This window comes from Vipera berus (genome assembly GCF_964194415.1).
Source record: "Vipera berus genome assembly, chromosome: 2".
Taxonomy (NCBI): Eukaryota; Metazoa; Chordata; class Lepidosauria; order Squamata; family Viperidae; genus Vipera; species Vipera berus.
Window position 1 is genome coordinate 257,252,312 of NC_138203.1, and position 25,464 is coordinate 257,277,775.

Genomic DNA, 25,464 nt, shown 5'->3' on the forward strand with positions numbered 1-25,464 from the left:
ACCTTGAATCTCACCCGGAGGACAACCGGAAAACAATGCAGCTCACGGAGTAGAGGTGTTACATGGGAGTATCGGGAAACCCCCATCACAACTCGCGCGGCCGCATTCTGCACCAGCTGAAGCCTCCAAGTGGTCCTAAAGGGCAGTCCCATGTAGACAGTGTTGCAGTAGTCTAACCGGGAGGTCACGAGCGCATGAGTGACTGTGCGTAGGGCATCTCAGTCCAGATAGGGTCGCAACTGGCACACCAGGCGAACCTGGGCAAAAGCCCCTCTGGTCACGGCTCCTATGTGATCTTCAAAATTGAGCCATGAATCCAGGAGGACGCCCAAGTTGCGAGCCCTATCAATGGGGGGTAACACCTCACCCCCCATCATTAACGATGGAATAAATTGGTTAACCCGAGATGCCGGTATGCACAGCCACTCAGTCTTGGCAGGATTGAGACGAAGCCTGTTTCTCCCCATCCAGACCCGGACTGCCTCCAGGCAATGGGACATAATGGCGAGGGCATCACTGGGTTGGTTCGGGGTGGAGAAAAAAAGTTGGGTATCATCAGCGTACTGATGATACCCCACCCCGAAACCACGAATGATCTTGCCCAGCGGCTTCATATAGATGTTGAACAGGAGGGGCGAGAGAACCGACCCCTGAGGAACTCCACAAACAAGAGGCCTCGGGGTGGATCTCTGCCCTCCCGTCAACACCGACTGCAAGCGGCCCAGGAGATAGGAGGAGAACCACTGTAAAACAGTGCCTCCCACTCCCAACCCCCTGAGACGCCGCAGTAGGATACCATGGTCGATGGTATCAAAAGCTGCTGAGAGATCTAATAGGACTAGGACAGAGGAGCAACCCCTGTCCCAAGCCCACCAGAGATCATTCACCAGCGCGACCAATGCCGGCTCCATGCTGTGCCTGGGCCTGAAGCCCGATTGATACGGGTCAAGATAATCAGTTTCCTCCAGGAACAGAGGAAGCTGATGTGCCACCACACTCTCAACAACCTTCGCCAGAAAGCGAAGGTTGGAGACCAGACGATAGTTATTCAAAATCACTGGGTCCAGGGCAGGCTTCTTGAGAAGGGGCCTCACCACTGCCTCTTTCAAGGTGGCGGGGAAAACACCCTCTCTCAAAGAGGCAGTTATTACTGCGTGGAACCAGCTTCGTGTCTCCTCCCGAGCCGCATAAATCAGCCAGGAGGGACATGGGTCCAATAAACAGGTGGTGGAGCTCAGCCTCCCCATAATCCTGTCCACATCATCAGGGGAAACAGGATCGAACCCAGTCCAGATAACATGCTCAAGACTGTCCGATTCCTCCACATCAGACTCTGCCCAGTCAGAGTCCAAACCGGCCCAGATCTGAGCGATTTTGTCCGTCAGATGATGACTAAACTCCTCGGCCCGACCCTGCAAGGGATCCTCCCTCACCTCCTGGTTAAGAAGGGAGCGAGTCACCCTAAACAGGGCAGCCGGGCGATTATCTGTGGATGTGATGAGGGCAGAGAAGTAATTAGCCTTCGCCGTCCTCATCGCCGCAAGATAAGACCTTATGAAGGTTCTTAACTGCAATCAGTCAGATTCGGATTGGCTGGACCTCCAACCGCTCTCTAGACCCCGTCTCCGACGCTTCATCTCCCGGAGCTCCACAGAAAACCATGGAGCCCAAAGGGATCTGCGCCGGGTCAGGGGTCGCAAGGGTACCACACGGTCGAGTGCCTCGGTGGCCACCCTTTCCCAGGCATCACCTCCAGTGATGGAGCGCCCACAATTTCTGAAGGCAAGCTGTTCCACTGATTAATTGACCTCATTGTTAGGAAGTTTCTCCTTAATTCCAGGTTGCTTCTCTCCTTAATTAGTTTACAACCATTGTTTCTTGTCCTGCCCTCTGGTGCTTTGGAAGTAATTTGACCTCCTCTTCTTTGTGGCAGCCCCTCAAATACTGGAATACTGCTATCATGTCACCCCTATTTCTTCTTTTCTTTAGACTAGCCAAACCCAGGTCCTGCAGCTGTTCTTCATATGTTTTAGTCTCCAGGCCTTGGATCATTTAATTGCTCTTCTCTGAACTTTTTCCAAAGTCTTAGCATCTTTTGTGATATGGTGACCAAAATTGGCTGCAGTATTGCAGCTGTGTTCTTACTAGAGTATTATAAAGTGGCACTAATACTTCGTGTGATCTTGATTCTATGCCTGTTTATACAACCCAGGATTGTATTAGCTTTTTTGGCAGCTGCTGCACACTGCTGGCTCATGGTTAAGTGATCATCCAAGGTCCCTCTCACAGTTACTGTTTTGAGCTAATTAACCATAGCATGCAGGCAGCAGGAAGTGACTGTTCTCACAATAAGAAAAAAACACACACAAAATCTCGAAACACTTTATAATGTCCTGAAACCAATTTAAGGAACATGTTAGTTAGATTAAATCATGGCTTCTTGGTTTGGACATAAAGAAAACTCAGGACAATCTTCACTTGCAGTATGGAAAGTAAAGGAACACAGAATTAAGGTTGTGCAAAGCTGCATATTAAAAAGAAAAAAAACCTACTTTGCAATGTGTGGGGATTCTCTACTTGCCTTGGCTTACTAAGCTGTGCTATGCACATCTGAATCAGAAAATATATGGCTAATGTTCAACCTTTTTTAAAAAAAAATTCTCCCAAAAATAGTAGAAGAGCTTTCATTCCTCCAAAGACTTTCTTTTGTAAAACACATTCATGAAAATAACCTGCTTGGAAGGGCATCAAATTACACATTTGCATAACTCAATTTTCTGAGCCTTTTTCATGAATTTCAAAAAAGTGAGCTATAAAAGTCTGCAGAGAATAGAAAAACCAGCAGGAAAAGAAAATCTGTAATAAAAGCCCACTATGAATTTGCAGACAATAAGCCTATCATAAATATCCTTACTAAAAATTCATGAGTTTGCTAGCTGCTCAGATACAATTAGTGAATATCATTACTATCCAATAAAAACATAAGCAGAATTTAAAAGCAAAACAGCAAATGATAACTTATAGAAAGAGGTTTTTTATGCCAAGTTGGTAATAGTCTTTAAACAAGCAGTTCTATGAATGGAATATATGTGCCAATAAACAGATAGCTATTAATTCTATTGTAAGGATTGGGCCTTTTCTCTTCAGGTGTTTCATTATAGTTTGAAACATGGAGGAGAGTTTATGATTATTCTTAGAATATCTACCCTGCCCCATTTTATGTTGAAACTGCCAATAGAGGTACTATGTGTTAAAACCAGTGGGTTTAAAATACTGTATTTATTGCTTTGGCACAATTCTCACTTGGGATTCTCCTATGAACTAGGCCTACAATATATATCAGTAGTCACATTAGAGTAAAAAAAATGTTCTAGAATTTAGTTTGAGACTTTATAAAGCCAAGCTTCTGATTTTTTTTTAAAATAGTCCTTTCAAATGGATTGAGCAGGAAAGTGGATTTAATTGCTTTTGTGTGTAATGCTAAACCAAGTGGTAGATAATTTTCTTGCCCAATGGGCACAGACTGAATTGTGAAAACATACTGTGGATTGTCTAAAAATGGCTGCCCTGATGGACATGGCCAATCACAAAACATCAATTTATCTAAATATAACCATACTTATTTCTGAAATTTCAGGAAATAGTCACTATAGGGTTACCATACCTGTATGACAAAAATCTAGCTAACCATTAGATGGCACCAAAATTAACATTTTGTTATCTTTTTGCTGCCTTCTATTGGCTGTCCAAACTTTTTCAGCCTAAATACAGGAGTCCTTCAATGTAAATAGTCTATGGCAGCCCTTTCTGCTGCCTCCTACAATTTAAACTTTGACATGTCAGTGTCAAAGGATAACAATATCTTACCTGAAGGGATAGGCAAAGGCTATGTCAATGCTGAGGTCGCTCTGTGTCCTGTTTGCGCAGTCCACGCTGAGCCGCAATCCTCCAGAATAGCCACCACATGTTGCAAATGCAAAGACTGCAAAAAGCTGTGAAAAGATAATGATTCACCAAAGAGAATTCAGCACTTGTACATAGTTATGACAACAGAAGCAACAGTAACTCTCAGAGGAGGAAGTGGACAGGTTCTTAATGGGAGTAAGAGAGTACTGTTTTCAGTAATAAGGAGCGCCTTTGATTAATTATTATTTCTACTTTCTTTGAGGTGACAAGCAAGAATGTGAAATTCTAATAAGAACTGGCTCGGACTGGCCAGAGACAGAAATTACCCCCAAAGTTGCACTTTGTAAACTGCAAAATCATTTTAATATAAAAAACCCCCTATACCTCCTGAATATTCAATTGGACATTAACAGGATCATGCTAAGAATATTATGTGATGCTGGCTTCCGGTTCCTGTTTTTCAGTGGAGCAGTTGGAAGATTCAGAATGCCTTTCTGTTAGGGACCCTAAGGGGCCAGAACCCACCCTGAAGGGGTGGAATGAAGGAAGGAAATCCCAGGCACTTAGGAGAGATGGCGGTCTCTCCGAACAGTCCAGGACAAGCCTCCCAGAAACCAACAGAAGGAAAGGCTGGCTAACTTCATGTCCAGCCATAGCTAAAAACAACGGAAGCCATAAGCTTTCAAACTAAGCGGATTTTAAACAGCATGCTTGAATCTGGGTAAGAATATTGATTTTCTCTATCGCACCTATTTTCCTGAAGAAGAAAGTCCCCAAAATAAGAGATCTCTGAAGAAGGAAAGGGGGAGGGAGACTCTGCTGCCTCCCTTTTGGTTAGCGGCAAAACTTACCCTTTAGAGAGAGAAAAAACACTAGAAAGACCTGAAAAATGAGCAAATGCTGACACCTGCTGGTGGGTGAGGATTTTTTTCTCTGACCCTCAAAGTTTTTAGAAAATGTAGCTGTGTAAACAAAGTGAGAGTAACAAAGCTGAAGCAATGAATACTTCATAAAAGGAAACATATGATAAGTGACAACAATTTCAAAGGACAATGATTTTAAACTACATAGAAATTCAGAATAACTTCGAGAGCATGAATCAACTTATTTCCAACTTAATTTCACTCCAAAAAATTTCCCAGGAAAATACAGTAGGGATGACTGAACAAAATTCTGAGGATAGAGATTTAAAGATGGAACCGTATAAAATGATCACTTCACAAAAGGGAACATATGATAAGCGGCAAAAATTTCAAAGGACAATGATTTTCAACTACAAGAAAATGCAGAATAACCTTGAGAGCATGAATCAATTTATTTTCAACTTAATTTCACTCCAAGAAATTTCCCAGGAAAATACAGTAGAGATGACTAAACATAATTCTGAGGATAGAGACTTGAAGATGGAACCATATAAAATAAAATAAAAATATGATTTAATCCAAACGGGAAATATTTCAACACATCTAAGCAACTTTGAAGATAAGGAAAAGAATGAGAAAAAATTCCTTACAGGGAAACAAATGATGCAGCAAAACATATTGATTAAGAAAGGCAACGACCAGAGAAAAAAAACTGAAATGGAAATTCAGAAAATAGAAGATGGAGTTTATCAGAAAGAATACCTTAAAAAGAAACATTTGTTTGAATATGGCTAAAGAAATGGAAAAACTTTGAAATATACTACTCTTAGAGGGACCAATTTTTTTCTCTCTTAACTAATATATGTTTTTTTTCCTTCTGAAAAAAGTTGAAATGATTTAAACAAAAGCAAATGTTTTAGTTATTTAAATGTGACAATAAGAAAAGCATAAAAATGTGCTTTGAATGAGAGTTAAAGGATTAGATGATTAGAACTATTGAATGGAATGCTTAAAGTTTAAATAGATTAAATACATTCTTAGCTATGGTCAAAAAGAATAAGAAATTGAGGGAATAAATATACATTAAATTAGGATGGATACATATTTTAAGTTTTATGTTATTTTTTGTATCTCAGTGCTCTTGTCTCTTTTTCTTGTTTCCCTTTTCTTTCTTTTTCTTTTTCTTTTTTTCTTCTTTTTTGTCTCTCTCTTTCCCCCCCCTCTTTCTACTTTTTTACTTATTAAGAAATATAAAAGCATGAGAGGGTTTATATGGAAAAAACAAAATTAAATCCACCAATGTAAATATAGTTAAATGTTGAAAAGATTGTCACTTGTAGGAATATTTAGAATTTGGGGGGAGAAATAAGCTGAAATAAACACAGTAACAGGATTTATGATAAGGCAACTAAAATGACAAATAGGATTATTGAAACTATATACTTAACTGTTGTTAATTAAAATAATGAGAATTGTCTTAATCTAATGTTTTGCAAAGAAAGATACTTTGGGGAAAGGGGAAATCAAATGAAATTAACATATGGAATATAGATCATAGAAATTAATTGTTAAGGACTGTCTTATAAATGTTATCCAGACAACATACTGTTTACAAATTACTGAATGATTTATGTTATGTTAAAAAATTCTAATAAAATATTTATACATAAAAAGAATATTATGTGATGCTGTGAAGACGGTCCATATATAGTTGCTGGCCATGCTCTCTAGATACTTGACTTAAATTATGCTAGCCAATTGAAGAACACATTCCAAACCCATTATGTTTGAATTGTATATTAAGCGATTTCTCCCTTTTCTAAGGGTCTTTCCACCTTGTACCTGTGGGAGCCTATCCTTTACTTATGCATACATAGGTATTAATCTACCTTCCGGCTGGTCAAAGGGGACACCAGGCTAAAGAGTCTTATTGTTGTGGAGAGCTAGCGTTCTTACTGTAGTTTAGACTTACTTTTCTCGCTGTCTTTTATGTTATGCCAATTTTATATCAGAAGATTATGATTTGGTCTTGCAGATCAGTTTGAGATTTCCAATTTGCAGTTTCATCGCATCTGGAGGTGTCAAATAGGATTAATGTCAATTACTGTCTTACATTACCAGTAATTGTGAACAGGAGCTTGCATGTAATAGTAATGCTAAAGCAGATTTAATGGCAGAAAGATACTTACTTCTGTATTTTTTTTAGTTATATAATCTTTTCTGAAGGTTTATGCTAGTTAACAAAAGCCCCCCTCCCCCACCAAAAAAGCCCAGGCTGATTTTGTCAAATTATTTTCTTAGCTAGTTTCAGCCTTCATTTAGTGTACCTGCTGATCATCGTGGCTAAATCTCATTAAATTCCCTTCTTAAGCATGTTAACTCCTGTAATATTGCATATTGGTTTTTTTTTTTAAAGTATCAAATGCCATATATGGGAAATCAGACACCACGGACATTTGTTTTTAATCAGCAGATAGGAGACATGTTTTTACAAACTACTTCAGAGTGAGTCATTTAATATTGCAGTAAACTAGGAAAAGTAATTTTGTTATACACTATTAGTCTCATTACTTTAAAAAAGAAATGCAGAACATTATTTCAAATAAAGTAAAATTGCCTGTTCACACAAACCACTTTCTAAAACAAAGTCTGTTGATGAATGGATTTTAGCAGACCTTTTTTTCCTGCATATAATATAAGCCTTATCTACCATCATCTTTCTGAAAGCAGTTCTAAAGTTTATAGCACATTCTATATGCAATTGTTTGGAAATTCTGTTTTGTGCCTAAAAATGGAATACAACCATTAACCAGCAGAAAAAGAGTCATAATTAGATTTATTTATTGATATATTGTCATGTTGTTTTTGTTTTACAAGGAATCCTAATGTATTTTCTTTTCTTGAAACAGAATAAACTAAACTGGGTTTAAAAGCAAATAGTAGAAATTGTCAAGAAGAAAAGAGAAGCCAAAGCCAAGAGAAATAAATACCTCAAGAAGGAACATTAACAAAGAATCTCAGAGATTTGTTACAAGAGTCAAGAAGCAGTATTACATTGCAAAGACATTGAAGATAGAAGCAGAAACAGAAAAACAAGAAAAAATGTCCAAACAAAATTTCCAAACTCAGAAGGAGCTTCTGACTTCAGATTGGTATGTTAAAGGATGTCAATGGACAGACAGTAGTAATTGATTCAAACTAAGATGGAAGGCATCTATTGAAATTCTTGGCAATAGAGATGTCATAATCCTCATTTGGAGACAGAGGCAAGAAAGTGTCTTCTTTGGCACGTAGAACTACAGGAATCACTGCACTCTCATCCAAAATAATGCAAAAGAGCAAACAAAGTTAGCAAGGTTATGGATTATATAACTCCAGAAATGTTAGATAAGAATGATAAAAGAAAGTCATTAAATAATACTCTAATTTTGCAGCCAAAATATAACATCTGATATGTGTTGCCCTTACTAGGGCTACCCCAGCACTTTAATATCCTTTTCTATTAACGGGACTATAATCTACCATGATTAAATGTACTAACAGCATCTAATCCACCTTAACTAGAATTTCCTGTACTAATGGCATGTAGATGGCCACAATTGCAGCAGTAATGTGGGCCCTATTGGAAGGCTTGAAAGACAGGCTGGGGACAGATAATCCTGGAGAAAATTTGTGTGCTTCCTAAGAGTCAACATCAACTTGATGGGCCAATTTTATTACAGAATAATTTTATTATTTGAGGGAACACCTGCTGCCAGCATCAAGCTCCCTTCGTCCAGTGCGCTCCCACAGGGAGGGTCTTCTCAGGGTGCCGCCGGTTAAAGATTGCCGGCGGGTAACACCCAGGGGTAGGGCCTTCTCAGTGGGTGCGCCTGCCCTGTGGAACCAGCTGCCCGCGGAGCTTAGGACTGCCCCCGACCTCCGTTCATTCCGCCGGGACCTGAAGACCTGGCTCTTTGAGCTCTCTGGCCCAGGCTGAGAATTTTTTAATTTTAATTTTAACTGGGTTTTTTTATTTTTCTCAGGGTTTTATTTACTCTTTTTTAATTTGTTTTAACGTTTGTATTGACTTTCTTTTAAATGCCCTGTAAACCGCCCTGAGTCCTTCGGGAAAGGGCGGTATATAAATGTAATAAAAATAAATAAATAAATAAATAAATAAATAAATAAATAAATAAATAAATAAATAAATAAATAACCTTCTTTGGCTGCAGTGAGATCAAGGATACTGCTCATTCCTTTTAAGTCATGTCTTTTACAGGATTGATGATGTGCTGTCAAGTTGGTGTTGACTCTTAGTGACCATATGCATTTTCTCTTTGACAATTTGCCCCTAACCTGATCCTTCAGCCCTTCCAATGGTGCACCTATCACCATTTTAACTGAGCCATCTATCTTGCTGCTGCTTGTCCTCTGCTTCTCCTTTCTTCCACCTACAAGCTCAGTGAAAGCAGTAGAAAACAAATGGGCATCATAGCATATCTTTACATTTTCCATGTATTTATAACAACATTCTTATGTTACAATTATCCTTTTGTTTGATCTTTTATGCATCTATACTGTTCTTGACACACTTGCAGGATGTATTATACTGCGTCCCTCAGGATTAAAGTCTACTCAATTCTACTTTTCAGCTCTATTCAGTTCTGTATTCAAGGAAGCACTGCAAATTACAGTCGCACAAAGCTAAAAAGACCCAAGATTACACGTACCAAAACTGCAACACAGATTCCACATCAAACCTTGCATTCTATCCAAACTCCATCTTTAGAATCTCTATTTTTACAGGAACTTGGGAATCTGTCATCTTTCTTTTTTCAAGTTATTTCTCTCTTGCATAGGAAAAGGCCTTTCCTATCATTCTCTTTCAGTCACAGAATTTGGACTGAGAGGGTTCAAACAGGAACATTGCTTTATTGTAGAACAGGAACAGAACTGAGAACAGAGACTTCTACGCAGCTACTTATATGGTTGGCCACTAGGTGGCGGCCACTAGGTTTGAAGGAACATATTCCTGCCCTAGAGCCAACCAATGATCGTCCTGGAGACTGCATGTCTGGGCAGCCGGCGACCATTACACAGACACCCTAATTAGGTAATCTCAAGCAGCATTCAAAGACATGTGAAAAAAGTTCAAGTAAAAGGCCCAATAGGTAAAGGTTCCCCCGCACATGCGTGTTGTCGTTTCTAAATCTAGGGGCCGGTGCTCATCTCCGTTTCAAAGCCGAAGAGCCAGCGCTTGTCTGAGGACGTCTTCGTGGTCATGTGGCCGGCATGACTAGACGCCAAAGGCGCACAGAACACTGTTACCTTCCCACCGTAGTGGTCCCTATTTTTCTACTTGCATTTTTATGTGCTTTCGAACTGCTAGGTTGGCAGAAGCTGGGATGAGTAACAGGCGCTCACTCTGTTACACGGCATTTGGGATTCGACCCGCCAAACTGCCGACCTTCTGATCGACAAGCTCAGTGTCCTAACCCACTGAGCCACCGCGTCCCTTATTTAAAAGGCCCAATACATGACATAAATAATTAGGTAAAAACCATTGCTTTTTTGGAGATGGGAAATGGAAGCTAACATGCACATTTTGTTTGCTGAATAAAACTCCCAAAGTTTTAATTAAAAATGAATGCATAAAACTATCTGGTTCATATTCACCCCGAATTAATTTGGAGGTGCTCAGCTATTCAGCTTGAACCTCTGAAAGGACACCCTTTCCTGCATCTAAAGCTCATCCTTGAAACTCCTACTCGAACTGCCCTGCCATTATTCAGAGGCATGGTGAGTAGCTTCTCAAGAGTAGGTCCATTCAATGATGCCTCCTCACAAAAGGGCACATTTGATCCCAAATTTGCCTTTTCTGGGGATTGACCTAAGCATTTTTAAGAAGAGAATATTTGTAGCCCAGAGTTCAACTATAAAGTCCTTGGTGCCTGATTGTTTTCTTGCAAATGTTTCATTCACCAATTAGGTAACTTCTTCAGTGCTACCAGGTCTAAGCATTTTTATTCTCCTAGGCCACAGGTGTCAAACTTGATCACGTCATGTGATGTATTCTCCTTTACTGGAGCCCAATAAAGAGATGTGTTAGCCTTGTGAGGTAGTCAAGACAAGAAGTATTCCCAGACATACTTTATTGTAAGCTTACGTTAAGAGAATCTTGCAGCTCTGAAAGTACACCTCTCACCTTTGCAATCCAAGAAACTAGGAAGGAGATGTTTGCCACACTCCTATTCCTTCTGCAGAAGGTCAGCTGCCTCTTATCTGACCAGCGGTTAGTCTGAGGCTCTTCTTCCTGTCTCCCAAGATCATCCCCATATACCAATACAGGATGAACAGGGATGTGCTACTTTTGTGGGTTCCTGGGATTTCTGGGTAGGTTTGAGTTTCTTACTGTTTATATTGCTATTGTAAGCCACCCAGGGTTATGTAGGCAGTTATATAAATCCAATAAATAAATATCTTAACATTAATTCTTATGTTGCAATGGAATTTTTATAGAATCTACTGGAAACACAAGAGGGCTGAAATTTATAGATAGGTTTTGAAGAAAGTAAATTTCTTTCATGTTAGAAAGATTAGCTTTTATTGGCTGTGCATTTCTCTACAATTCAGCCAAGAGTATGTTTATGATGCTTTGTTCACTACTTTAACTATAATTTTCATTTTGACAGGTTTCCCCCCCATTTTAAATTGTTCTAAACTGTCTGGACAATTTCTGCTGAAGGGTAAATTATAAATAATTTGAGAACATCAGAAATATAATGTTGATTTTATCTTAGCTCAAAAGTTGTTCCCAGCTACCATTCTGGACAAAATGGACTTAGCAAAAGTAAATGTCTGAATTAATGTTTTCAGTGTGAATATCTAAAGTGGTTACTGTGCATTAACTGGGGTAGGGGTCCTCAATCTATGGTCTGTGGCCCAGGATCAGGCCATGGGCTATTGGCCAGTGGGCCATGGAAATCACTGGCCGGTGCGCGCATGTGTAGGCATGCATTTCCCCTCCACTCACGCTAGCGCCCGCGGCCCTGTTTGCACAAATGGGAATGCTAGTGAGGTGCAGGTGTCCGCAGCCCATTCGCACATGCAACACTAGCCCAGGTGGTTTGTGTGGCCCATTTGCACATGCGTGAACGGGCCGCTAGCTGCTGTGGGGGTGCATGCCACATGCATGAACGGGGCCGCTAGTGCCGCGCCAGTGTGTGTGGCCCCATGTGTGCATGCACGCACACCAGTTTTGAAGCTACTCTCCTTCCCTCTGGTCCTCAAGCCCGAAAAGGTTGGAGACCTCTGAACTGGGATATTATAATACAGCTGCCTAATGGTTCTAGATATGAAGAATGGATTTTTATTAGTTCATTGCTAAATATATTAACAGAAACATAGAGTTTTTTCTTTAAATGCATTTTTGCTGAAAACCCTAATAGTATTAACAGTGATTAATACTGCCTTATTTGTTCAATGACGCCTAGAAAAAAAATATGCTTTCTGAAAAGCAGGGAAAGCAACATCACAAAATCTTTCTGCCATTCATGTCCTCAAGATTTCTTTCATCCAGAATCTCTTGGAAATAATTCCTTGCAATTTTATAAAAATGTATAGCTTTTACACACACCTGCAACAACTTACTAATCTTTTAGTTATCATAGTTCATCTCCTAAACTTTTGCTTCAATAACAAGTTTATAGTATGCTTCATTGGGCCCCTGAAATTATTGTACTAGCCATGATCATACTTGGCTAGTACAATAATAACCCCAGTAATATGACTGCACATTCATGCATGCATATTTCTCTACTCTAAAATCACAACATGCCAACAACTTGCGTATATTAATAAGACTAGACAAACCCATATGATGAGGTCTGATTTATGACATGCATCTTTATTTTAATTCCTCCATTAGTCCAGGATTTTTTTGTTCATGCTCTTCCTCTTCCTCCTCTTTCCCTCCTAGCTTACATAAACAGCTGATGAATCAGAACTAAAACAAATGTAAATTATTATTTTTTTACATTCAACGTGATGTATATAAAAAGTGTTATTGTGTTAATCATCAAGACCACTGACAAGGTAAGCTACTTGTATATAAAAAAATAAGAGCAAACCCTCTTTTCTTCTACCCCTGATGTTGCCTAGTCTGATATTGAAATGTCTGCTAGAAAACCACCAAGCTCAGAGAGTATCAAGGATCCCACTTTTCAGCCCTGAGCTACAAATATTCTCTTTTATAAGAAGTGTTCTTATTCCAATGATAATGGTTTCCCACTAATTTCAATTGCCGCAAAGATTAGGAAATGCAAATTTTCATCTGTAAAATGAACACTTGCTCAAGTTGCACAAACTTCTAATCCATTACTTGTTAAAATACAAAGGGAGCCTCAGTAAGGGGAACAACTGAGCCATATTGCTGCAAGGACATAATTAGGAGCATGATAAAGACTTTTATTTTACCTCCATGATCTTTTCTCACCAATTCTCGTGCTCTACCAACTACGCCGGGGTATGTGAGGATCGCAAAAGTACACAAAGTCACAAACATGAATGCTAATTATAACCTCTGCTCTTGCAGCAACTCATAAGTCCCCTAGCTACCTTTGCTGTTTCTTTCTTCAAGGTATCATGGTATTTGTACATAATCAGGCTATTTCACTCCATATTTTTAAAAAAAATAAAAATGACCCCACGATATCCAATGACAAGAGATTTCTTATTGATCTGTGTTAACATTGTGGGTATCCTTTTGGTGACCAAGAATTGCATTTAACATTTTGTCCATCTGTCTTCAAAAGAGATTCAAGGGACTGTTTTGTAACTTGATAAAATTATTGGCTCCATTATCAAACTTCCAAATTTACCTTATTTATTTATCAAATTTAGAAACTATCCCTCATAGCCTCCTCTGGTCAGCATTCAATGTGATTTATGCTATGTAGCATTTTGATGGCATGACAATTTTTATTTTTTGTAGAAACAATAGAAATAACAAAATCAGTAGGGTTTTATTAAGCCACTAATGGGATGCTAGAACTGATTTGGCATTTTTGTATAGTAGGCCACAATTGAAGCACATAAGTGTTTTATGAGAACATACCATGGTTCAAACTTTATAGATTTATTTGCTTGTTAAAATCATGCAGTTTCATGCAGAAAATATCCACAACTTCTAATATTTTTGCTCCCTGAGCCTGTATGTGAGAATGTGAAATGGGAGACTATCCTATATTTGTCTGCAATATTATTAATGAAATGATGTCATAAAGTAAGTTCAATGCTTTGCAGAAAAGTATTTAAATATTTTGCTGAGATCCTATTAAAAACCTATCAGTGTAAATAACATCAAGCTAAAAAGACCAACATTTAGTCAATGTATGATTGTTTCTTTAAGTCTATATTAAGGTTTTGAGTAAGCAGGTTAATGATTAATGAAAGAAGGGTTGATCTTAATAAGAACATTTAAACATTCAGAAAGTTTTGTTTTGTATAAAGAAACAACTATATGCTATATAAAATTCAAGTAATTATTTTGATGTAATTTTTATTGCTTTGTTTTAAGAAGACCAAAAATGCACCCTGTCTAGAAATATATATAAACATACCAAACACAGACATATTCTATACAGAGTGGACCAAACTAAGTCATGATGTTTAACTTGCATCTCTCGTTAAATTTGTTGGTAGTAAACCTGAAAAGGTACAAGATCATCAGAATTCTTCAACGGTTACCAAAAAAGGTAATTAAAAATAGATAAGTTGCTGCTGAATGAAAATTATTTTAGTGTTAAGTTACATACTTTCTATTTAAAATATTTCAGTTAAAGTATCTATGCATTGTAGTCCTAAAGGTGCTTTTCAAAAGGCACTGGACTTTCCAAAAAAGTCTAGTTGCCTTTTGAAAAGTAGCATTGGGACAACTATGACTTGGATGACTGAGAATCTCCATAGACACTAAACATTGTAGGTATCCAGAAAACTTTTCTCAGAGAAGATATTAATACTGCAAACTGGGGCTCCTTAATTGCCAACCATGTGCACTGAACGTAGTCATTAATCAAGTTAGCAATACATTTACAGTATATAATTGAATTGAGGTTTTTTTTTTGCTAATAAGCATTATTCTGACTACAGAAAAAGAAATAAAAGAAGAGGCTGAAGAGAAGAATATAAATGGATCACTATTCCTTTGCTATAATCGAAGTTGTTTCTTTATTTTAAATCAGAGGTCTCAAAACTCAAATGATCATAAGGGCTGCATGAGGATCAGTTCATTTGCCTGATGGCTGAAACTGTGAAACCTTTTTGGACCTTATAGGAACATAAGTCTATAGTGAGTCAAAAAAGAAAGGAAAACCAAGAATATTATGAAGGTCACCACATATTTATGGCCCTTAAGAGGGAACAGTAAGGAGGGTTTAAGCCAATGATGGTGCAGAAGAGACTCCAGGAGACCTGTTGTAATGAAGCCCAGAAATATCAGGCAGAAGTATTCTCCTCATTTTATCAAAATTGGGTCTGGGCTGTTGCATCCTTCCCATGCTTGAGATGCCCCAAGGGGATGAAGCAATAAGGCCATCATAGCCTTGACATTGCTATAGCAGAGACCATTTTAGTCAACCCACCCTGTGAGTTTGATGCAGCTGGGAAGCAAATTCCCTCCCAGCTATTTTAGCTGTACTTAGCTTCACCTCCCCTTGCTGAATAATGAAGATCACTTTGGCTAATAGCAGTGGGAAAGAACCATCTTTGTCAAGATCAGTGTGAGGGAGGATTTCTGTGGGCACACGCATCTTGCCTCTTGGGACAAAACCCAACCATATTGCTGAAATTAATATGCTAATGAGTAGCAGAAAGAGTCTCAGTTCTAAATTTATTGGGATTAGTGTCTATTTGCCAGCAGCATGCTCACAGATGCTGAAGAAACAAATAAGTATTTTAGGAGATTATCAACTTCAACGATAAAAACTGAGTGGTTTAGGCTTTGGTTACAGGAAATAAGTTTAGTAAAAAGGGAACTGCTACTGCATAACTCTTCCCTCACATCTCCAATGATATTAAAAATGCTTTACCTTACAGAAGTCCATTATATGCCCTGTTTCCTGTTAGTGATAATGTCCACTGTCACTGTGCCTCCTAAAATATATTCTAGGAACTGTACTAAGATTGATATGGAAATGGAAGGTATTCTAGATCCTTCTCATGTCATCAGTAGCTTCCGATATTTTACAGGAAAGTGATGCTCAACTATCATTACAGCAACTGATATTAAGTATTCTTAAAATTTCCCAGTCTGGTGTCTTTTATATGTATCTGATTTCATTTCCCACGTACAATGATTATGAGGAAGAAGAATTATGGAAACTGGTCCAACACATCTGAGGGGCATCAGATTGGAGAAGATTGATCTAGATCAGTGTTTTTCAAACTTGGCAACTTTAAGATGTCTGGCTGGGGAATTCTGAGAACTGAAGTCCACATATCTTAAAGTTGCCAAGCTTGAAACACATTGGCTTAGGTTAAGGGATGGTCTTATGCAGCATTAATGTGTGATTTAGTACTTAACATTTATGTAAATTTATTTTGCCCAACTCCAGTGGACTCTTGGTATTAAATTAACAGGCAGTCCAAACTAAAATGGCCTAGTAACAATCTCTACAAAACAAAACAGGCTGTTAAGCACATAGCAAACATCAACCCCAGATTAACCATCTATTGGACTTTATACACCGAAGATAGGAAAAAGGTTTTAGTAGCATGGGGGCATACTTTGCATTAAAAAGGTCCCAGGTTCAGTCCCAGGGAGGAGGAGGAGGAGGAGGAGGAAAAAGAAGAAAGAAAAGAAGAAGAAAGGAAAGAAGAAGGAGAAGGAGGAGGAGGAGGAGGAAGAAGAAGAAGAAGAAGAAGAAGAAGAAGAAGAAGAAGAAAGAGAAGGAGGAGGAGGAGGAAGAAGAAGATGATGTCTGTTTTTATATATAAATAAAACTCAAGTTGGTAAACATATCACAGTAAGTAAGCTTGGTGGGTTTCCTGCTGAACTCCTGGAGAAATAATGCCAAGCCATGTAAATAGCACTAAAATAGATTGAAACGATGACACATTTCTTTTCAAGTCCAGGTACAAATAAGTCCTTGTATTAACAGTTCTAAGAATAATACTTCTGATTTTTCTTTTTTCCTAACATATTTTCCAAACAAAATAGCTCAGTAGGAACATTCAGTTGCAGTATGCATTATGCTGTGCTACAGTCCAAGAACATTGTTATGTATAATTATCTGTTTATTTTGGGAGCTTAAGATCCCTTGAACTTATACCAGGAAGGTAACCTAAAGCCACTAGTCTGTGTGAAGTTTAAGCTTTAAAAAGGCAATTTGTAGGTTACATAAGGCAGGCAAACAAAAAGACCTGGCAACCTGTTTTTTCCCCTCCCCTTTAAGACTTTTTGCAAATCTCCTTTAACAGCAGAGGCTATAATTTAGTACTTCATGTTGTAAGATGAAAACCACTTAACATCAAATTTAAACTGATGGATGATGGCACTAGCATTGTAAGTATTTTTAAGAGAGCAACCATCATTTTCTAATAATTTTACTAGTATAATCGTTTAATTCCAGAGAGACAATTTCCATCTTTCTTTTTGAAGAACATTGTTATCTACTTCAATAATCACTGATTAGTTAAAAAAAAAACTATCCTCGCTCTCCAACACACCATTTAATTTAACCACATAATGGAATACTGATCTTCTCCCTCATTCTATTTTAATAGAAAGAAAATAGAACCCAATTGTATTCTAATCTAAAGGATTGCAATATTTGCTGATTTTTTTTCATGTGAGCAGTGGATAAAATTTCTTTTTCTTGCATCAAGCTTGGAAAGGTGATATCTTTTTTGGCAAATTCACAATCAGAGCCAACTCAGATTGTGATTAAGTTGGTGGCCAGATCCTACAAGTTCTGCAATGCTTTATAATCCACTCTTCCTATTAATCTACAGGTTGTCCTCAATGTATGACCGCAACTGAGTCCAAAATTTCCATTGCTAAGCAAGATGGTTGTTAAATTAGTTTTGTCCCATTTTATGACTTTTCTTGCCACAATTGTTAAGTGAATCACTGCAGTTGTTAAGTTAGTAACACGGTTATTAAGTGAATCTGGCTTCCCCATTGACTTAGTCAGAAGTTTGCAAAAGGGGATCACATGACCCTGGGACACTGCAACTGTCATAAATGACTTGGGGTTGAGATATTGTTGCCTGCACCTACTGTAAGAACTATATGCAGTAGTACTGACAGTCAAAATGGCTGACTTTGTTTTGAGATCATTCAACAGGTTTTACATCACTGCAGCAGGTTAGCACTACAATTTTCAATGCTTAGAAATACCCTGGTGGTAAAATAATTTCATTTGTGCCACTGCCAATATGATGCTTTCATAATCAATATGACCTAAGGAACTTGCTGAATATTTACAATGCAATATGTGAAAAATAAATGCTTTCACATGAATATTATATCAACCTTGGATTCTTCTTAAAATACTCTAGGAATCTAAATGGTTAGATAACTGAGTTTGGAATAACGTCACGACGAGTTCAGTTTTGTGGAGGCATTCTTACATCAAATATGCTACTAATCGAGATTTAATTAATAGACGGTAGAGAATCAAAGACAAAATATCTGATGCTACTTAGCTGCCATAAATTATTGATCTTCTCCAGACTATATTAGTTTCCACATCTTCCAGAGATGGAAGTAATATATGTAGTCTTCAAGGTTAATTTTATTCAAGACTATTCAGTTCTAGGTGTTATGTACTGGGCTCTTAAAGAATACCACGTGGGTTGCTGGAGAAAGAAAGGAATAGTAGTAGGGGGCCAGAGAATGAGTCTCATTGGACTCGATTGGTTTGATGCCGTAGGTATTCAGATTACTGGCATAAACCGGACTATTTATATGGCAGGGATTTCATGGTATACACTGACCACAAACCTCTGTTGGGACTTTTCACAACAGCTAACCGCTCTCCAGCAACCCAGACTACAAGTCTCCTGTGCTGCAATTGGCTATCTCCAGGCGCCAATGTTTGATTCAAACCTATTGGCAGCCGCCTAGGGGCTAGACTATACTGTATATTGCGGCTAGTTGCAGCCTTTTCTCCAGTACAGTTTCTGCATGAAATAAACTATGAGTTACCTTGTACTCAGCTTCGCGTCTTCATTCCTGTGCCAAAGAACCCGCTATTTAACACTAGTAATGTATATAATGATAAAGAACAGGTTTTTCCATAAAAGAATATAGAAGAATAACTTGTAGGTAAAAAATTCAGATCTCCACAGCCAAGTTTGGGCTTTTGGACCCTCTAACTTCCATGATTAACTAACCTCTGGGAAAGGGATGTGCCTGCTGTCCCACTCTGTCAATAGATCAGGCAATCTTCCTTTCTTTCAGACTTCAAAGCACACTTTTTAAAAATTTTCAGTGAAGTTTACAAACTTGAAATCCCTAGTGATTTATGTTCAATTACTAAAAAGCCCTGATCTTGCTTAGTTTCCAAGGATGGGATCTGCAGGCCATGATTAAAAAAGAAAAAGAAAAAGCCAGGCACGTATTGCCACCTTTGATGGATATTCGCTAAAGGAAAAAAAAATCTGGTCAAAAATACATATGTGGTTGGAGAAAATGTTAAGAAAACGTGTAGACTTTAAACCGGAATGATTTCTTTTAGGTCAGGGGTCAGCAACCTGAAACAGTGAAAGAGCCACTCGGAACCGGTTCCCTCACAAAAGGAAAAACTGGGAGCCGCAAAAAATGTATGCACATGCGCGTACATGCGCGCATGCGCAGAACAGGGTTTGACTGAAGAGTGGAGCCAAGGCGAGATATGCACCTATCCTGCATATTTGAATTGATAGGTTGAACTTTTTTAGTCCCACCTTTTTTTTGGGGGGGGGGACTGCACATGGCAGAGGACTGGGAGCCGCAGGAGACGGCTGAAAGAGCCACATGCGGCTCCGGAGCCGCGGGTTGCAGACCTGTGTTTTAGGTACAATCTCAGAAAACTATGATAAAGAATGTGTTTATTTAATATTACCTGTACTAACAGCAATGAGAATGACGTTTGCACAGTATTGGAAAAATGAAGAAACACTAACTGAAGAAGATATAATTAAGAAAATTTTGGACTGTGTGGAAAGGGATAGGCTTACGTTGAAAATGAAAGGGAAACAAGATACAGAATACTTTCAAACGTGGGATAATTTTTATAAATGGCTAGAAAAATGGAGTAAAGAATAGGAACGGAAGTTGCATTATTATTAATGTTAAATATGTGGACCCAGAAAACACATTATTTACTAAGCACTAAAGATTTGTAATTATAAGAAATAAATAAAATATTAAAAAAAAAAAAGAAAAAGTCAAGAGGGCAATTGCAATCATACCAATCAAAGTTCCGCGAGTGTGGCATGATGCACAAAAACAGTAGTCAGAGCTTTAATTACACAATTGCAGCCTCCATCCTGGTTGTTTTTTTTAAAACCACACCTGTGGACATCTCTGTTCCCAGACAAAGAAAAGCTAAGCCTAATGCTGCCACTTGCTATGCATTAGAAAATACAGAGAACAAAAATCATTGGAAAATATAGGATTTTAGCAAGAAAATGTGACGGCTCCATTATCAGTAGTTGAGACTATAAATGAAGTACAGAAACAAATAAAGGAGAAAAATATTTCATAATTGCAGCTGATGATATAACATATTTATTGTGGCAGTGTTTCCATCACACTATTATCTAAACTGCTCATTCACAATCTTCAATTAATCCACATTAATTTTGAATTAACAAACTTCAATATGACTATAATCATATTATGCCAGTGATGTTATAGCCTATGTTAATAATTTCCCATTAGTTTTTATGAAGGAATTGCCTTTGAGTGTTTGATGCAATTTTCATTATGCTTTTTCTTATTTTTATCCCTCTGTGAAATAAATTTGGTATCATCTTTCTGATCCACCATCTCTCTCTCCGATACTTTTCTATACCTGTAATAAGAAATTGGAGATTAGCATAGCTTCTATTTTCCAACCCCATGAAAGATAATTCCTCATAATCAATCAGAATAGAGTTGGAAGGGACCTTGGAGGTCTTCTAGTCCAACCCCTGCTCCAGCAGAAGACCCTATACAATTTGAGACAAGTGGCTGTCCAGTCTCTTCTTCAAAACCTCCAATGATGAAGCACCCACAACTTCTAAGGCAAGCTGTTCTACCGGTTAATTGTCCACACTGTTAGGAGGTTTCTCCTTAATTCCAGGTTGCTTCTCTCCTTGATTAGTTTCCATCCATTGTTTCTTGCCTTGCCTTCTGGTACTTTGAAAAATATGTTGACCCCCCTCTTCTTTCTGGCAGCCCCTCAAGTACTAGAATACTGCTATCCTATCACCCCTTGTTCTTCTTTTCTCCAGACCAGCCAAACCTAGTTCCTGCAACTGTTCTTCATATGTTTTAATCAGCAGGCCTTTAATCATCATAGTTGCTCAAGGATCAAAAACCCAGTAAAGTGCACACTGATGTAAGAAAATTAGACAAGACATTTCACACATTCCTCAGCCCTCTCATGACCAAAATAAATGTAAGAATGGCACATCTCTTCCATGAGCATTTAGCTATATATTTTTTCTTCTTTGGCCTTCCCTTGAAAAAACATTTTGGAAGCAATTTCTTTTCCATCAAACGGAAAGAAGTTGCAGAAGAAATTTAAACCACTACATTAATTAATTCAGCAAAACCCCGCCTCATATTATTTATTTATTTATTAATTCAATTTGCATACCGCCCTATTCCCGAAGGACTCAGGGCAGTTCACAGGGCAAAATTTATAAACAATGATCTTATAGCTATCAGATTGCTGTAGTAAAATGCTGGAAGAGGATGGGAGGCGAGGAACTGCTATTCCATTTTATTTTCAGTAAAATATTTTTAGGATTACTGCTCAAAGAACTATTATGTTACAAGAAAAGGAATCCACACAAATTCCACTTAGATGGGGGTAGAGCAGCAAACCAGCGGAATCTGATATGCTTCTAATATGCTCTTCAAGATCTTTCCTGAAGAATCTACATTAATTTTTTATTCTTATCACTTGAAAAGCACCCCTGTGGAGCAAACTGAAAAGGCTCTGAGAAGACAAAGCTAGTGGAGAGTGCGAGCTTCTCTCAGAACAGTTCAGTGATGAGAGGGCTTTGCATATTGCTACTCAGGACAGACGCCTTCTCTGCTTTTGAAAACTGACATAAATACGACAACATTCATAGCCTTTCACTCAAGTAGGATAGTACCACGGAGTTTAACATTAACACCGATAGAAAATTTATAGCAATTACAAGCCCATCTAAACAGATCCATCCTTTATATTCCCTTGAAGTCACACAATCAAGTTGCTCACCACCTATTGGGAATTCTGGGATTTACAATTCTAGTACATTTAGATAGCGGGCAGATTGACAATTCCCTGCCTCCTTTTTAGGATCTTTCTGCAATTAACTCCTTTAATGGCTGCCAGACTTTGTTCTGTTTCTCTCTGTCTCTTTATCACTCCTTCCCTCCAGACATACATACACAAGCACACCTACTAAAGAATAATTACTTCCATAAATACCCCAATACATCCTGTAAAAGCTTTTTGGAAACCACAAATAATAGATTTCTGCAGCCCAATGCTTTCAGTTCACCTGTCCATGAGAAGAACAAAGATAAACAATAATCGTAGAGAACTTTCTGCTGGAAGAGAAGCTAAGAGGTGTGGCAAGCTGCATTCTAATCACTGGTTACAAGGTACATGCATCCAATTTTATTAAATATTCTGCCAGTAATCATTTCATGAGATTTGGAATCCCTACTGGACTTTCAAATGAAACAGGATGATGCTTCAATGGGTAAAGGAGATATACAACTATTAAACTGAGCAGCTTAGAGAAATGAAACTGTAATGTATTGGCCTCAACTGCTGAAATCAGTTGCACAATGTGTGACCTTAATTGCTGTACTTAACTGAAAGATTGCTTAATGTAGGGGTGTCAAACTCAATTTCATCGAGGGCCGCATCAGCATTGCGGTTGCCCTCAAGGGGCTGGGTGGGTATGGCCAGGGTGGGCGTGGCTAGAGTAGGTGTGGCCTACTGGGTGGGCGTGGCCAGCTCTAAATCATTTGCATCAAGGGTGCCTATGGGGGCCTGGGCAGGAGTGGGACAGATCTGAGGGTCTCTGGCAGGAGGAGGGTCTCTGGGCCAGGGCCAAGGCAGTGGGGGCCGTTCCCTCACTGTTTCCAGGATGGCTTTGCGGGCCACATGAAACCACTTCGTGGGTTGTGTTTGACATGTCTGGCTTAACGGTTTCTGTTACTGCAATCCAGACTGTCTCCCAAGCTGTTAATTATGTTTTGGGCGGGAACTGTTACTTTAAACCTATTGGTTGCTGCCTAGAGGCAAACTGTATATATAGCTGTTCAGCAGCCACTAGGGCTGCTTCTGTTGTGAGTTATTAAACATGCTTGCTGTTTCACCGCTTTGCCTCGTCAATGCCTAACCGAACCAAGAACTTAATCAGCTTCAACTCAACCCTGGCAAGACAGAGTTGCTATGGGTGTTTGGTCCCCAGGACCCAATGAAATGCCATCTTTGGCCCTGGATGGGGTGGCCTTCTCTGAACTGAACTGCGGTGCAGTTTGTGAGTCTTCATGGACTCACAGCTCCTGCTCAAGGAACAGGTGGGGGAGGGGGGCTTGCACAGATTGTGACCTTTACTGGGACGAGAGGCCTAGTTCACAGTCTCTCATGCCTTGGTCACCTCCCACTTGGATTACTGCAATGCACTCTCCATGAGGCTGCCCTTGAAAACCACCTGGAAGCTTCAGCTGTTCCAGAATGCTGCAGTGCATGCAGTGATGGATGCCCCTAGGTTTGTTCATATAACACCTCTGTTGTGCAACCTGCACTCCCTTCCAATTTTTTTCCAGGTGCAATTCAAGGTGCAGGTTATCACCTTTAAAACCCTACGTGACACAGGGCCAGGTTAACTGAAAGACCATCTTTCCCTAAGGACATCTACCCATCCTACCAGGTCAGATAGTGTGGGCACACTCCTATGTCCCTTACCTTAAATATTACCTACTTATGGCAGCTAGGAAGGGTGCTTTTTCTATAGCATCTCCTCCCCTATGGAACATGGGATTAACTGTAGAAAGTCCATTCCTTGTGTATGAAGACAACCAGTCTGCAATTAAGATGGCAACAAATGCAGCCATCAGAACACGGTCTGAGCATACTGATCTACGATACTCGAACGCTAGACAGTGTATAAAAGAGAAACTAATACGGTTGGAATACTGTGCAACCGATGTTAACATTGCAGATCATTTCACAAAAGTTCAGGGTGCTATTAAGCACAAAGCTAGTTGTGAAGGTTATGGTCTACGATTATAAAAATAAGATATTGTCCTACCCAAAGGGGAGAATGTTAGTCATATGATTACAGCCTAACTGGTTGGGTTGGTAATATATAAGCCATGATTTGTAATGTATTGTATCCCTTTAAATGTGTAATGATTGGCCAATGCTGTGTTCTTTCAACGGCCATAAGAGGGAGCTAGAGACATAGCTTCTCTCTGTTGTGTGTGTTAGTTACTCTTTTACATTGCTTGCTGATTATTGTTGATTGTGGTTTTGCTACTGTTTGCTAAACCTGAAGAACTGTGTTTTTGACTTTTGGACTGGTAAGACGACTTTGCATTGGACTGTTGATATCTTCTCTGTACCCATGTATGACCTGGACTGTTTATTCTTGACTTGTGCTACTCCTAAAAGTAAAGTTTTTTCCTTTTTACACGCCTCGGTGTATCAGTGTGGTTGCTGTGTAAAATCTGACTACTCTCAGTACCACTTCTTCTGTGCATTCTCCTTGTTGGCTCAGGAGATATTCTGCACAAACTCTGTCACTGTCTCTGGATGTTGGCAGGTCTCTACCCTCATAGGCTTCCACTGAGCAGCTGGCTTTCCCCCCAAGTGCTGTGAGGAGTGTCTGAATATCAGAAACTTGACTTGATGCCAGGTTTTTGTTTTTAATGTGTTTGGTTTTTATAGTATTAATATGGTGCTTGTGTTGCTTCAGTTTTTGATTGGGAACCTCCAAGAGTTTTTTTTTTATAACATGGGCAGCGATGTAAATGTTTTAAATACGGTAAGTTAACCAGAAAGGAGAGATGATTTTTATTTTATATTTTTACTGGAAGTGTAAAAGAGTCTGCTAAAGCTTTGTAGAACTTCACGTAAAGTGACAAAAAAATGATTTTCTCTTCCTGCATTTACAAAACAGACTTGCTAATGTTCTGAGAAATCTCCTGGGAAAGGATTGAAAAAAAAAAGATGGCAAGAAATCAGATCAAGTTGTCAGACTCTCCTTGAAGGGGTTAAGAATTAAGATCATTAAAAGAACAGGGAAGGAATACAAGGTTCGCTTATTTAATCAATGTTAATAATTAATTGTACTTGACAATTCTTTCTGGACTTTGTAGATAAGGAATGAATGACAAGGATTTTGGATTTTTTTTAGTTAAGAGATGACATATGGGTCGAAGAGTTTATTTTGTAACTTAAAAGAGGGTAGTAAATTTACTTAAATTGTATGTACTTGTTGGGCTAAA

The 25,464-nt window shown here is 38.8% G+C and overlaps 1 protein-coding gene across 1 annotated transcript in view; it reads right to left on the reverse strand.

Annotated features, from left to right (window-relative positions):
- The window catches only part of SYNPR (synaptoporin), a gene marked incomplete at its 5' end in the record, with an annotated part of 185,287 nt that overhangs the window by 20,156 nt on the left and 139,667 nt on the right, over nt 1-25,464 (reverse strand). The window contains one exon of the mRNA XM_081319077.1: nt 3,868-3,992. Coding sequence (XP_081175203.1) covers nt 3,868-3,992 — 125 coding nt within the window. The remainder of the gene's footprint in view (nt 1-3,867; nt 3,993-25,464) is intronic.